The sequence below is a fragment of the Xiphophorus hellerii genome, chromosome 19 (genome assembly GCF_003331165.1).
Source record: "Xiphophorus hellerii strain 12219 chromosome 19, Xiphophorus_hellerii-4.1, whole genome shotgun sequence".
Taxonomy (NCBI): domain Eukaryota; kingdom Metazoa; phylum Chordata; class Actinopteri; order Cyprinodontiformes; family Poeciliidae; genus Xiphophorus; species Xiphophorus hellerii.
Window position 1 is genome coordinate 28,013,377 of NC_045690.1, and position 16,147 is coordinate 28,029,523.

General features: G+C 41.2%; 1 protein-coding gene across 6 annotated transcripts in view; it reads left to right on the forward strand.

Annotated features, from left to right (window-relative positions):
* Nucleotides 1-10,178, forward strand: part of esr2b (estrogen receptor 2b) — a 71,477-nt gene extending 61,299 nt beyond the window's left edge. For 3 of the 6 annotated variants that reach the window (XM_032548130.1, XM_032548132.1, XM_032548131.1), the window contains 4 exons: nucleotides 1,836-1,969; nucleotides 5,905-6,088; nucleotides 6,929-7,264; nucleotides 8,755-10,178. In XM_032548130.1, the coding sequence (XP_032404021.1) occupies nucleotides 1,836-1,969; nucleotides 5,905-6,088; nucleotides 6,929-7,264; nucleotides 8,755-8,872 (772 nt within the window). In that variant the 3' untranslated portion in view covers nucleotides 8,873-10,178. Of the gene's footprint in view, nucleotides 1-1,835; nucleotides 1,970-3,623; nucleotides 4,098-4,691; nucleotides 5,719-5,904; nucleotides 6,089-6,928; nucleotides 7,265-8,754 lie in introns of those variants that run through there. The other 3 variants (XR_004336898.1, XR_004336899.1, XM_032548133.1) reach the window with 3 other exon arrangements.
* The last annotated feature ends 5,969 nt before the right edge of the window (nucleotides 10,179-16,147 follow it).

A 16,147-nucleotide genomic window follows, 5' to 3' on the forward strand; every position in this document is an offset into this window, starting at 1 on the left:
TTGTGTGAACCACATGTGGGGTTTTCATGTGGTCACATGTGAAAGTCACATGTGATAACATGTGAAAGTCACATGTGATTTTCATGGGATTTTTTTTGTAAGTAATTTCCACTATCTGGTCATTATCCTCTGATAATGACCAGATAGTGGAAATTACTTATAATTATATAAATAAAATAGCATATCTGGGGAGTCAAAGGGGTTAGCATACATTCAGACCTCCTCCCCCTTCTTGCAACACGCTGTCCGTCCGTCCGCCTCCACCTCCACACTCAATGGTATGCTAGCCCCCCCACCATCTCTCCTTCAATCCCCAGGGCCCCCTTCTTCTTTGCCCCCCCCCCCCCCCCCCCCCCTTCTAACGATATGCTAGCCCCCCCCAGGCCTCCCCCACCGTCTCTCCTTCTTCTTCAAATCCTCCTCCCCTCTTTCCTCCCACGCCACCATTCCCTTGGCCCCCCATTCTCGCTCTTCGGTTCACTCTACCCACCTCGCTCTGACTGTAGAAGCAGACGACTAAAAGTTTATGAGCACACATTTTCAGTCTGAAAGCAGGTTTTAATGTCTTTTGCTCTCAAAACCTTTAATACTGTTGCTTGCATTTTTGTTTTGAAAGCAGGATTCATGTCTTTCTTCTCCAAACTTATAATGATTGCACTCAAAACCTTTCCTTGCACTAAGACTTAGTCTCTCCTTGGAGCAAATCTTTGCTTGCAAAACTCTCTGCTTGCTTGGTGGAATTTTCCTGCCATAAACCAAAAGCACATATTTTCTGTCTGAAAGCAGGATTTCATGTTATTTATTCTCAGAACTCTTAATACTTTTGCTTACCTTTTCATTTTGAAAGCAGGACTTTATGTCTTTCTTCTCAAAACTTGTAACTTGTATTCAAAACTTCTCCTTGGATGCAATCTCCATCCATCTATCTATCTATATAGATCTCTATTATGTTATGACTATGTTGCCTTTGGTTGGGTGAACAAAATCCTGCCTAAGATCAGTAGCTGTTAGCGATTAGTAGCACACTGCTGGCAGATGTATAGTGTAACACGGAGCAGAAACCCACATCCAGTGGGTGGCGCTGGTTGATACACTTGATAGTAGCCACACAGCCACACCTGCTAGAAGGAAATAAACGCACCCAGGACAACATTTCCATTCTATTGGCTGAGAGATTGCCAGGTGACTGTGCCAAAAGGTAGTTCCGTCTTTCATAAGCGAGCAGAGACTAAGTCTGAGTGCAAGGAGAAGTTTTGAGTACACTCATTACAAGTTTTGAGAAGAAAGATATGAAATCAGGATTTCATGGGCATGAAATCCTGATTTCATGTCTTTTGTTCTCAAAACTTGCTCTCAAGCTTCCAGACTGAAAATGTGTGCTCTTGGATTATAGCAGAAAAATTCCCCAATATATGCAACCTTATAAATCAGTCTTGCAATCAGGCCAACTAGTCGGTGTTTATGAAGTGCTGGGATTATTTTGGTTTATTAATGCTTTTTTTCCCGATCGCCATCTTGTTGGACTAACCAAGCATCTATCTTTTTTTGCTTCTTCGTCAATGGTGGCAACGGTGGTAGGAATTTACCTCACAATTGGTGGGTTGCTGGTTCGATTCACGCTCTGACTGCCTCTGTCGTTGTGTCGTTGGGCAAGGTGCCTTGCCTGGTAGTGGTGGTCAGAGACAGGTGGCGCCAGACATCTGTGACTACTTCCCAGTAGCTTACCACCATCAATGTGTGAATTACTGAATGTAGAGTAAGGCGCTTTGGGGTCTTATGGATTTGATAGAGCGCTATCCCAGTAATTTACCATTTCTTACTCTGTGTCTCTTCAGGGAGGAGGGACAGTGTGTGGAGGGCATCATGGAGATTTTCGACATGCTTCTTGCAGCAACCTCTCGCTTTCGGGAGCTCAAGTTGCAGAGGGAGGAGTATGTCTGCCTCAAGGCCATGATCCTGCTCAACTCTAGTGAGTATCACCAACACATACACAAAAAAACATCATGACAACAAATCTGTACCAAGGTTGCGTGAAGATACAAAGTGTGCTTGGTGCTGTGTAATCAGTAAAGCAATGTGTGCTTTAGGTCCTTACATAACCTAGATAAGTTTGACCCTCAGCTTTGTTGTTGTTGCTGTCATAATCTTGAACATGGAGGGTTAGTGACAGTCACCACATCTCTGGTTCACATACATTAAAAAAGGCTGAAACACCAAACAACATTTTCTAAAATGAAAACAAGACTATTCAGAAACAAGACTATTATGCTGGGGGAAAACAACATTTGACTAAATTGGTAAAATATTGTTTTACCCCCAGCATAAGCACAAGACTCTCTCAATAGTATAATTTGAAGAAAAAAGAATGAAAAGATCAACTGATCATCATTAGTGTGACTGCCTCTCTAAAAGCAGGACTTTTAGCAGTCTGCTAGTATTGTGCAACAATAGATTGGTTTGGCTATAAATAACTGTTAATATGTGCTAAAGGCAGTTACTAACAAAGTTAATAATTTAAAAGAAATTATCAAGCAGGGGAACCACTTGATTATTGGGAAATAATAGCTAAACAACTTTCAGTCTCTTTCAACTGTTGTTTTATGAAAAACTGCATGGTAAGATGTGGTATGAACATTGAATGAAAAGGGGAACTTGTGAACTGATATATTCAAACAGCATGGCTAAACTACCAAGGAAAATGAAAAGATTAAGAAAAACTAATAAACCGTGAAGGGAAAAAATTATAAAAAGGAACCAATCAAGATAAACTGAAACCAATAACTAATAAACAATGCAATAATATCACAGTTCAATGTAAATATGTACTGAGGTTTGTTTTGATTAATTGAAATGAGGCATGATTAGCTCTGAAAGCTAACAAAAAAAACATATTTGTTTTTTGTATTTGGTGTTCAAACAACTTGTTCACAGTGCAAAGCATAAGGGAAAATGAAATATTCTTTTAATAAGATGATTTGCTAAACTAGCTTATTGAAAGAATATTTTACTTTCCCTCCCCATTTGACAACAAAGAAAATGGTGGCTGTGGCATTATTTAATTACCACAAGGAACAACAATCATGAAACAATGGTGGCAGGAATGGGTCACTGGCTCAATCCACTCGCCAGCCATCTCTGCCCTTGTGTCCTTGAGGAAGTTACTTCACCGCCTTGTCTGCTGGTGGGGGTCAGGCTACTTTCCAGTAACTTGCCACTATCAGTGTGTGAATGACTGAACATAGTGTGGGGAGCTTTGGTGTCCTCTGGACTTCATAATGTATTATACAAGTACAGATTATGCACCATATGGAAGTCCCATATCGAATTACAATATTGCTGAATAAAATTCAGTATTTTAAGGAGTAGTGGCTCATTTGTTGGCTGCAGCACTATTTAGCAGCAATCACCACAAGTCATGGTTAGGTTTGGGTAAACACCCATGCAGAGAGCTTTTTTCTACTGATTTGTAGGAATATGTGGATGAAATGACCTGCCAGTACGGGGTGCAGTGGTTTCCAGTGGTCACAGCACCCTCTTCCTGCCCCTCCTCCTGACCAGCAGACATGTTACAGGTTTCATGGAGGTGACTGACCTTTTCGAACAAAGTTTCCTCCTCCCAACAGAACACACCACTCTGCCAGGGTCTGCTCTCTATTGATTCTGCTCTGCTGCAGCTTGGCTGGTCTTCCAAAAGAGGGCAAATTGTGCAAGAAGAGATATGGTGAAAGGTGGAGGAAAAATCCGGAGGTAAAGGGAATGATGAATTTAGATAAGAAGAAAGTTGTGTCTCTCCTCTTTCATGTGTCCTCTGTACTCATTATAGGTGGACAGGTTGATTTATAGCTTATCCTCTCGTCCATTGTCTAGTTTTTCATCCTGAGTGTTTGTTACAAACAAACAGTCTTTGGGTTTGTTGATGAGCCAGATGATCAGAATAAAGGCTCTGTAGAAACATGCAAACCTCACACTTCATGAGGCAGTAGTATCTTACTATAGCTGTTTTTTTCTACTATATGGCTGTAATTCAGACTTTTGTTAGTAACTCCGAGGAGGAGCCTCAGATTCCAAGGTCCACCCAGGCATTTTGCACAGGTGAATGGTTGCCACAGGAGATTAAAGGATTTCTCAAACATGAATAATTATTAAATAAATAAATAAAAGAGATTAAAGCCAATATCTAAGAAAATGAACCAAAATTTTGCTAAAAAGAAATGCCTTTTGTAAAATAGTCAGTGCATTGTGGCGTCAGGGAGGGCATTCCAGAATTCATTGTGATGTTTAATATAATTCTTTATTCAGTTAGAAGTTTTGTTTATGCAATTTGAAACAAAAATTGAAATTATTCTACAGTAAATTAAGTACTCATTTTATCTTTATATTGTGAGTGAAAAAATAAAGAAATGTGTGCTCTTTAACTAGGTCAGGATATTTTTTTTATTTTATATTGTGAAATAATTATTTAGTTTAAATTGCAGTATTAAGTTAAAACTCGAAATTCAAGATTAATGGACTTGAAAAACAATGTTTAGACAACATGTCTCTTGCTGTTTGTGGATGATGAGATGTGCCAACTAGAATGGCTTCAGTTTTGGAGCTGTTGAGTTGGAGAAAATAGTGCGCTATCTATGACCTTATCTTCTCTAGACAAGTTTTGATGAGGATGCTTTATGCTTTATCTATCCTGGTTACAGCAGTGGCATTCACATAAAGCTGCGTGTCATCAGAAATAGCAGTGAATGGACAAACCATGACGGTTGATGACTTAACCAATTGGGAAGGAGGTAAAGAATAAAGAGGTTGGGACCAAGGATTGAACCCTGAGGAATACTGAGGATGACTGTGTTTGGATTTGATGTGGACTAACTCATGGCGATTAATTTTATCTGATTTGGGAGGTAAGTACTGGAACCAATGGAGGGCAATGTCAGTGCATCTTGTATTGAGTTGAAGCTGGTTGAATAAGATGCCATGATCGACTGTAGAAAGCAGCAGGAGGATGAGGAGGGAGGGAGAGTCAGGATCATATTACATCAGGGGGTCATTTCCGACTCACAAGCGCGGTCTCTGTGCTGTATGATATGAAGGGCAGATTGGATATAGGTCTGTAATTTGAAAGGACTTCTGGGTCAAGAGTGGGTTTTTTGAAGCATGATCTGATTTTGGCTATCTTTAAGATGAAGGGGTCATGACCAGATTAGAGAGAGTGGATTTTAAGAGAGGTATCGGAGAACTTGAGGCGGTGATTTGTGATTTTTCGAAGGAGGCTGGGTAAGGCTCACAAGTGGAGGGTTTCATCTTTCTCATGATGTCAAAACATCATGAGAAAAAACATCTTTTGATAAAATCAGGGGGAAACAGTTCAGAGGTTTGAAGATGGCAGATGTAGGCGGAGAAGCAGCTTGGGCGGAGGGACCAGAGACATGGTCTCCAGCAAAAGAAGACTGTTAACTGTTTCTATGGAAATCAGATAACTGATCTAGATCAAACAGATCTAGATCTAACAAATCTAGATCTAAATGTGAGGAAAGGAAATGAGGAATTGTTTGTGTCTTGCTTTGATGTATGCACAAACAAATATGAAGCGAGAGGTATCCACAATGATCAATTCTATCAAGATGACCATGATATTAACTTGTACTTATTTATGTTTTTCTATGTTTTAAGATCAACTGTGTGTGCCCCAAAGTGGGCAATTAAAAATGCTGAGTAATTGAGAAGGTAAGTCAAGCTGCTATCAGTTGGAGCCACTGATGGCAGTATTTAGCATGCTTAGGTCAGTAAATCTTTGACAATATTGTAGGTTTTATGAGTTTGACTTTGGGTTGAATTTACTGGGATAGGGCTGCCAAGGACAGTGTTGTTGAGTTTAAAATGTATGTAAAATATGTTTGTTTGTTTTTTCAGATCTATGTACAAACTCCCCACAGACTACGGAGGAACTAGAGAGCAGGAACAAGCTGCTGCACCTTCTGGACTCAGTCATTGATGCTCTAGTTTGGGCCATTTCCAAACTGGGATTGTCCACGCAGCAGCAAACTCTTCGCCTTGGCCACCTCACTATGCTGCTCTCCCACATTCGTCATGTCAGGTGCACACATCTGAAAATGACATAATGAAGAAGCATCCATATATGTCAGAATCTCTCACTCATTGAACTTCCCATTCTGTCACATTCCAACCACAATCCTTAGTGTATATCACTGAGATTTATGTAACAGACCAACACAAAATTGTTCACAATTGAACTTTTTTCACAAATAGTGTGCCATCTGTTTTCACCCATTTATTGTGATGATATCTTAACATGTCTTAACATTGTCTTAACATCTTAGCATGTTGTAATTCCAATCAGATTTCTGCTGTTTCTTTCCCCTGTTGTCAAGCTCAGCACAGTAGAATGCATTCTACCATCCCATTTCCTCACAGTTTGGAGTGGGAGCTTTTCAAGTATAACTGCTACAAAGTATTTTAATGTTTTAATCAAATTTCTCCAGTTAGTTTAAATTGTAGAATTTTTTGACCACTCTGTGGTTGTAATGAGAGGGGAAATGTGTGATCTGATGTCTAACTTGGTTTCTAAGTTTAACATCAAAATGTTTCACTTACTGGTTTATGTAAGTGATACCTAAACTCCACCAGCTGGAACACTAACACTAATTTTAGTGTTAGTGTATTTGGGAACACTAGCAATCAACCGTTATCATAAACACTGCAGATAGGTCAGGGAAATGGCTATGGAGAAATTTAAAGCAGGCTTAAGTTCTAAAACAATATTCAAACTTTTAACACCTCCCATGTAATTTGTAACATAGAATTCCATTACAATACACTGAAATACATCAAATGAAACATGAGACAGTTTCTTTTGAGTTTCAGAGAAGACATAGTGAACATGGCTTTTTCAGTTCTTCACCTTCTCTCTCCACAGCAACAAAGGCATGGACCACTTGTCGACCATGAAGAAGAAGAACGTGGTTCTGGTGTACAACCTTCTCCTGGAAATGCTGGATGCCAACACATCCAGCAGCAGCAGTCAAACTGCTGCGTCCTCGCCGACCTCTGAGACCTACTGTGACCACCCTCCCCCTCCATTTTACCTGCAGGCTGATGTAGATCAGACCTTCACCACCAGTTCCAGTAATGATAATTCTATGGTGCCTCCAGGGGAACAAGTTGAAGACCATATGATGGTTAGACACATGCAGTCTCAAGGCCTCTTGTCCTCTCCTCTACCTGTAATAGGATTTCAAATGAAAAGTGAGGAGTAAGTTTCAGAAGTCTAGCACTCGTGTAATTCAACATTAATGTAATGTGCTTTCACATAATACTAACATGACATGTTGGATATACATCAATATTTTTTACATGGGGTAGCCATGGCGACTGTGGTAGGAGTTTGTCCTGCAACTGTGTGGGTTTCTGGTTTGAGCCCCCAAAGTGTCCTTGGGCAAGGCACTTCATCCTTCTTACTGGTGGTGGTGGTAAGGGGGGGCAAGGGTAGCTGTGATATAATGTGTGAATGACTGAATGTAGTGTCTTCACACAACAACCACACTACAAGATTTGATTCTAACCTGTGGTGTACCCCCATCCCACCAAAACCCCACCCAGAGCAAGACCAAATGCCCAGAAACAAGCTTGAACAGTAATTTAGATAATGTGCCATTTTGGACCAAAGGACAGTAAATTTCCCAATGCTTACCTTGATCTGAATTGTGTTTAAGCAACAGGAGAGTGGAATGGTCAGTGAAGCTCTTTCTTTAGTGGGGAACCTTCAATCATCTGTTAGACTAGGTTATCTTAGCATCCTGTTTTTATTGACTGGACTCTGTTCAGTCAGATTTTCTGGACCTGATAAAGTGCTGTACAAGTACAAGTCATTTACAATTTTTCATACCTTAAAGGGGTAGTACTATGCATAATTGATTGTTTTAGCTTTTCCTTGTAATGTTATTCCATTATCAAGAACATACCTGGATGTTTTTGATTTATAAATATAGCCTTGATTATAGCATGTTTGAGAAATCCTTTAATCTCTTGTGGCAAGAGAATTCTGTACAAAATGCTTGGAGGAACTGAGCACTGCTTTCAAGGACAAACGTCCACTTCAGAGCTGCAGTTTCCAAGGTTCTTACTTCCTACTTTCCACCCCTCTGCCACCCCCCACTCTCAGCTCCTTCAGACTAGCCAGCAGCAATTAGCAAATACTGTACCTGATGGAATAGCGTATCAGCTGAGTTCATTATACTTCTCAGTATAGTATTTCAACGCTGGTAAAACATTGTCAAGGAGGAGCGATGCTGTGATGACTTTCTGTAGGTGTAGTGTTGGAAGGAGCAGAACATTCTTAAAGAGACTGTGGTTCAATTTAAATATGTTAGATTATAAAGTCAAATTTCTTTACAGTCATATTTGATATATAGGGCATTTTTATAACATTTTAAAGTAACATAACTACTACTAGTTACTTGATTGTGCTCTGTGGCTGGAAAACACAGACTACTGCCCCTATAAGAATTTTGAATTTGGACTTTTTTTTTGCCAAATGGTATGTAGTCCTTAAGATTCAAACTTTCTTTGAAAACCTCCATAACTTGGCCTCATCACTGCTTCTAATACTAACTGTCTCCGATGCTCCTGCATGTGTTGTCATGTTTTTGCTTGTTGCTTATCCATTTTCGAGATAAGCTTTGGGTGAGTATCCTGGTTTTAATTTGTCAGAACTATAAGTGACCACATACACTTCTCCCACAGCTACACCGCTCCTGAACACTGGTCTATGGATGGAAGGGATGCCAGTTCTTCAGTGGAACCACCTGGTTACATAATCGCTGATCAAGTTGTCATGGAAACCACCCTGGAAGATGATTAAAAGATCAGAAAAAGAAAACTGACTTTAAAAAGAAGCAAACACAAAAAAAGCACCAGGTGCTGTTGTGAAATTTTCTTTTTCTTCCTTTTTTAGATCTTTCTGGTCATTTTGATTGTACCATGCTTCGTCTGTGTAAGTATTTTTTGTGATTGTGCACTATGTCAAGTGTTCATGAGAATGTCGTCTAACTTCTACCCAGCAGTTATTGAACTGCAGTATTGGTATCCTTTCTCTTCATCTTGATGTAATATTCAGAACAAGTCATATCCAAACATCTCTTCTGATATCTAAAGGTGCATGTAGACCACAAAACTAACATTCATGATTTCCATGAGGACTGTTACTCTGAGGACAAGGTACTGTTTTTGTCGCTCTGCAGTGAAAATTTCCTCTTGCACTAATGCTATACTTTGTGTACTTTGGTGTCTCATTGGTGCCTGTTCATTCAGTGTTTTTCTACTTTTGTGCAAGTTGTCAGTGGAGCAGGACTATGCTACGTGGCCTTTTACCCAAGTGACTGTTAAAGATTTCTCTGTTTGCTTGCTTCACCTAAGGCTGAATTTATACAATTAAAGTTTATGTTTGAAGCCACAGCTTAAAATGCAATCCAAAAACATTAACCACCAACTATAATCATTCTAAGTGTGAACTTAGAAAGTATGGACTTTGACACTGCAGCATTAAAAACTGAAAGCTGACAGCTTTTTCTGTTTTCTGAATGAATTGGCTAGTAATTATCTACCACATGGAGGCACTCAGAGGTTCTTCAACATGAGAAAAACTAAGCAAGAAAAGATCTACCCTGTGCACCTAGTGCACAGTATTGTTCTTAATGAAGAACAAGTGTGTGAATTTTACATATGATTCCAAGACACAAGCTCTAGGGCAGGAGAATGTTATACATATATTTCAAAGATGTGAAAGGATTCGAAATTACACAAAATCCCATATTTTCGGTTCCAACAATGGTAGGAGTTCGCTCCGCATTCAGCAGGCTGCTGGTTCGATCCCCGCTTCACCTGCCTCTGTCGTTCTGTCTTTGGCCAAGACACTTCACCTGACTTACCTGCTGGTGGGGGTCAGAGGGCCGGTGGACCTGGAAGCAGTCTCGCCTCTGTCAGACTGCCCAAGGGCAGCTTGCCAACAGTGTGTGAGTGTGTGCGTGAATGACTATAGTGTGAAGCACTTTGGGGTCCTCTAGTCGCCAAAAAAGTACAAAGCCATTTCCTGATGCTGAGACCTGAGTAATGCCAGTTTTTCTGTCTTAGCGGCACGTTAGGAAAAAAAACGTGGATCACACCACCACCACCACAAAGAAAAGGTAATGTATGCAGTCAACTATGGCAGGCATTAGTGGGTCATGTAAAGCACAAATCCAGCCTGCCAAAAAAATTTTATGTGGCCCTCTATACTCTAGAAATAAAATTGTTGAATAGAATATTCTTCTAGCTATCAAATCACAGCAGTTTTATCTGTATTCTTCCAAATTACATAAATGTGAAAAAACTGTTTAATATTTAATTTATAATACTTAATTTCAAGAAGTACTCAATGAATGACACATGTCATGAATTTCACATTCTTAATATTCATTTATTTTTTGCAGCTTGTTATTGGGTAGTTTTGACAATCCTGGTACTGGAAGCCATTTGCTGCCATCTTCTGGTTGGAGTTCCGCCCAATTATGCATAATTTTGCTAATTGGGATGCAAAATTCCTAAATTCCTATGTGTTGTAAAGACTTTTTATTTAAAGTTTGTATTTAATCATTGTCTCATTTACATCCATATAAAATGTGAACAGAAGCTGACTACAAAACTAAGTAAAATGTTTTGAAGTGTTGTATCTTTAACCTAGAAACCTTTCTTTACTAAAGTATTTAGATTCACTTTATTCCATTTCACAACAATTAGCAATAGTATGATAAATGTTCCACGAGTTAATCAGAACTTGTTAAACGTTAAAGGAATAGGGCTGGATTCTTGAAGTGAGGTCCTATTGGAACCCATCCATCCATCCATCTAACCATATTGCCTGTAGAAATGACTCTCTTGGCATCTTCATTTAAAGATGCCAAGACTAAAGTAGGTTGATACTGTAAAAATAAAATCAATCTAAAACACTTCTTAACACTTTTCACTGTTGCCTTGGAGCAATTAGGTCCTGGGTTCTAATCCCAGCCTTGCTTCTTTCTGGATGGGGTTTGCATTTTCTCCCATGCATGTATGAGTTTTCTCTGGCTACCCTGGCTTCCCCTTGCAGAGTAGCCATGAGAGTTGTTTTAGGTTAAGTTAACTGGCCCTATGTGAGAAAGCGTGTGTGCTTGCTTATCTTGTGTTACTTTCCATGGATTGGTAATCTGTACCCTGCCTCTTGTTCAATTATTGAAATGCATCATCACCCCGTCAGCCAGTATTTTATTTATTTATAAATTCTTTTAATATATCACGATACATGAGATATATGACAATATTTTTCTCCAATGTTATTTTGAACTATACAGCATGTAAATTGTCACTGGTGTACTCTTTTGAAATGGACTGATAATGTTTTTCTAATTTGCATACAAAATCACAACAAATTTAAATATTTATTAATGTAGCCATCAGTTGCACAAAGATGTTTTTCACTAATAAAGTTAGTGAAAAATTAACTTCATTAGTTTTCTTTGGTCAACACTAGACCTTTAATAAACAATACCACAGCAAAAAAATAAATAAATCACCAAGCAAGAATGGACAAGGAAATATAAACAGCTGAAACTAAAAAGGAGTCCTTTAGTGCTTTTAATATAACTATTGCAAACATCAGGGCTGTGCAGAGACCTTTGGAGGGGCAGGGGCTCAAAGTTAAAAAGGGCATATTGAACAAGATCTTAAAACACTGTACAGCAACATAGCAACAACCCATATTAATCAAGAATTTAATTGGATCCTACGTCCCCACGTCATTGCCATCATGTGGGGACAATGCAAAGCAAATGTAGTATATTTTCCCCAACAGGTATATTGTTGCCGTTTCTGCTGCTGACAGTCCTTCAGGGCTGAGTTCGTCTGAGACTGTAGGTCTCAGACTTCTCTCCGACCATCGGAGAGAAGGTCGCTGGTTATGAAGTTATGAAATAAGAAAATTTGCTGCCATTTTACTAATTAAGCCCTAATAATATCTATTTAACCTCTACAACAACTTGGCTGCAGACTGATTTATAGATCAAAAAAAGCTCAAAGGGGTTAACTCTATATAATTTTTTTATGTTAGCACCTCTGAGATCTAAAATTATAAGACTGGGATATCAAGGCAAAGAAAACTCGGTAGCTGCTGGTAGGGGCCCTCCAGGCATTCAGGGGACCCTAGAAATGGTTGAATTGTAACACAGACCATAGATCTAAACCTGTAGCATTCATTCATAGAGAATGACAATGTTATATATTTTATTTAATGCATTAAGCTGAGGGGAAAAAATACATTTGAGATTTAATTAGGTAGTTTACTTTGTAAAAGTTTAAAGAATCACCTTGATAAAACTATCAAGATGATTTGATGACAGTCAAACGATTGTTGTGTTACCATGGCTACAATATGGTGTAATCTTTGTGTTTGAGTTGGGTTTGTTCACAAATACATCACAGCAAATAACCAATAATCAGTGATTGATTTTAAACTCGGCAATAAACCTGGTCTCCCTCTCACAGACTTCACCTTATCTATATTTAAACATGCTAGTGATGCTGGGGTTCTTAGTAGGACGGGTTTTGGGGGTTAGGGGACAGAGGGTTTTGTCTATATTACCTTGGGCCGGCCCTGCATGAACAAGATCTGCATTGTGCATCTCTGGAATCTACCTGGAATCCCCTGGTAGCCCCTGTTACTCATGTTAGCCACTCTAGCACCACGTACAGTGTATCAGGCCTAGGCACACTCAAACATTTGCCAACGAATCACAGGAATCACCCACTGATTTCAAAAGTAACCTACAAAACAATGAATGCCCAGCCTTGCAAGAACAATAGGCATCAGTGATCTTGTCCACAGCTATATTGATGTAGAGGGTGTGTGGATCTGCCATTTTCCTCATCGAGCGAAAGCAGTTTGCTGTGACGTGCACAATATTGGAGGCATCGCGTGGCTCTAACACCTTGATTTCATCCAAAAAAGATGACATGAACTTCTTAGTTCCTCTGTCCATTGTAGTAGCTGATATATTGTGAAAATCCGGTAGAAATGATGCACTAATCGAGTCAGAAATACACTGCAGAGAATCAGTCGAAGTGGAAGACGCCATGTTTACATAGAAACAACGCGCCACGAGGCTTTGTTTGTGAGACTTGTGGCCACGTGGGATTTTCTAGGTCGGTTGTGGGCGGAGCTTGGTAAGGTCCATGGGCAATTCCTTTAACACTTGAGGTTCTGCAATAACTTCTATTTACAGCCGCTCACCGCCAGCCCAAGTCCCGCCAGCAGTGGCTTTAACCAGCCTGGTAGTAACGTTAAGGAGAAGCAGAGCGAACAGTCAGCAGGTGGTATCGGGTGGTACCGGGGCATTGAACTGCGTCACGACTGGCGGTGACAGTCAGTGTCTTATATCAGGATGTCTGATATAAAGATAGACATTCTTTATATCTGTCGATGGGACCAACTCAGACTACCTGTAGCCAACCGGGCATTTAGCAGCCAACCGGGCCTGTAGCCAAGTTAAAGTCAGAAGTTTTCTCTGCAGCTGAAACATTTCTGTGTTTAGGGGTGAGGCAGGTTTTTTCCCGCTATTGCGAGGACAATTATGAAAATATAAACAGAAACAGTTTTTCTAACGTCAACATCAGACCTACGTTTTTATTTACAAACCAACGTATGAACAAAATATTCTTGCCCATAATTTGATAGTTAGATAGATAAGATTTATTTGTCATTGTCATCAACAGATTACAACAAGATTGAGATTTGCTCGACTCAAGTTAAGATGCAGGTTATGTGTATATACGTAATATACCAAGATAAAGAAATGAATAGTACAAAATGAGAAATAAACTTGGACATCAGAAGATGGTTGCAGCACCTGGAGGTGTCGCAACAGAATTTACATTTATAACAAAGTGGTGTCAAGAGCAGAAGTTCTTATGCCTTTGAATTTAGTGCCATGATTGCCATCGGGTAAAAACTGTTTTTTAGGCGATTTGTCCCGGTTTTTATTGCTCTGTATCTCTTGCCTGATGGCAGCAGCTGGAAGAGACCATGGCCAGGGTGTGAAGAGTCATTTAAAATGTCCAAAACTTTCTTGTGGAGCCTGGAAGTGTAAATCTGTTCCATAGTGGGGAGGGGGCAGCCTATGGTTCTCTCTGCTGCCCTAACAACCCTCTGGAGCGCCTTCTTGTCCGCAGATGTGCTGCTGCCGTACCAGACACACAGACCGTACATGAGCACACTCTCTATGGAGCAGTGATAGAAGGCCTGCAGCAGGTCTGAGGGGAGACGGTTCTTCTTGAGTATTCTCAGAAAGTACAGTCTCTGCTGTGCCTTCTTCAACAGCTCCTTGGTGTTGGTGCTCCAGGTTAGCTTGTCCTCCAACTCCATGCCCAGAAACCTGAACACTGGGACCCTCTCCACACAGGTCCCACTGATGGTGAGAGGCTGGATGTCCGTTTTGTTCTTCCGGAAGTCGATCACCAGCTCCTTTGTTTTGGAGGTGTTGAGGAGCAGGTTATTGACTTTGCACCACTCTGACAGCCACTTCACCTCATACCTGTACTCCAGCTCCCCCTTCCCGCCTGAGATGAGACCAACAACAGTCGTGTCATCTGCAAACTTTATGATCTTGTTGCTGAGGTGGTTGGAGACACAGTCATGAGTGTAGAGGGTGTAGAGAAGTGGGCTGAGCACGCAACCCTGTGGCGATCCGGTGTTCAGACTCAGAGCAGTGGAGGTGTGGGGGCCCAGTCTGACCCTCTGAGAGCGACCTGTTAGGAAGTCCAGGATCCAACTGCAGGTGGCTGATCGGAGCCCAAGGTTTGCTAGCTTGGACACCAGACGTTGGGGAAGTATGGTATTAAATGCTGAGCTGAAGTCCACAAAGAGCATTCTGACGTAGCTCCCCTGCTTCTCTAAGTGGGTCAGGGCAGCATGAAGTGCAGTGGATACAGCGTCCTCTGTGGACCTCTTTGCTTTGTAGGCAAATTGGAGAGGGTCCAGCTCAGCAGGCAGGCCAGCGAGGATGTGACTCCGCACCAGTCTCTCGAAGCACTTCATGATGATCGGTGTGAGTGCCACTGGGCGGTAGTCGTTCATGGTGTTGATGTTGGTTCTTTTCGGCAGGGGGACAATGGTAGAGGACTTTAGGCAGGGAGGGACAGTGGCTTGAGACAGGGACAGGTTAAAAATCTTTGTGAAGATTCCAGCCAGTTGGTCTGCACAGTCTTTAAGCACCCGTCCCGACACACCGTCAGGTCCCGCAGCCTTCCTTGGGTTCACCTTCCTCATCACCTGCCTCACCTCACTCTCCTCTACTGTGAGAGCAGAGCTGCTGTGGACAGTTCTCTGGAAGCAGTCCTGTAGTTGGTAAGAGGCATCCTCAGGCCAGATGGTGACAGTCCGGGTTGTACTGGGGACACGTTTCCGCAGGGGAGTGTAAGCAGGGATCAGTAGCAGGGATACGTGATCAGACTGGCCAAGGTGTGCTAAGGGTTTAGCCCTGTATGCTTGTCTGATGTTTGTGTACAGCTTGTCCAGAGTTTTATCACCCCTGGTTGTGCACTTTAGTGTTGATGGAATTTGAGGAGGACTGATTTCAGATCAGCATGATTAAAGTCCCCAGAGACGATGTGAACAGCCTCGGGGTACTTGTTCTGGTTGTTGCTGATAGTATCATGCAGGAGTCCCACGGTCGAGCTAGCGTTAGCATCCGGTGCTATGTAAACCGCAGTGAGTAGAATGGCGTTAAACTCACGTGGGAGGTATCGGGGTCTGCATTTAATTGTGATGAACTCCACGTCTGGAGAACAGTAGCTAACAACTACTGTGGAGTTCGTATACCAGCTGTTATTTACATAAACGCATAGTCCGCCTCCTCTTTTCTTACCGGAGCTCGCTGATCGGTCCTGTCGGTGTGCTGTGTAGCCTGCTAGCTTGATCTCCGGGTCCAATATGGTTGGATTTAACCACGTCTCCGTGATCAACAGAATGCAGCATTTCCGGATGAGGATGTCAGTTGCAATCCACAGCTTCCATTCGTTCAGTTTGTTAGCGAGAGACCTCACGTTGGAGAGAAAAATGCTTGGTAGCGGT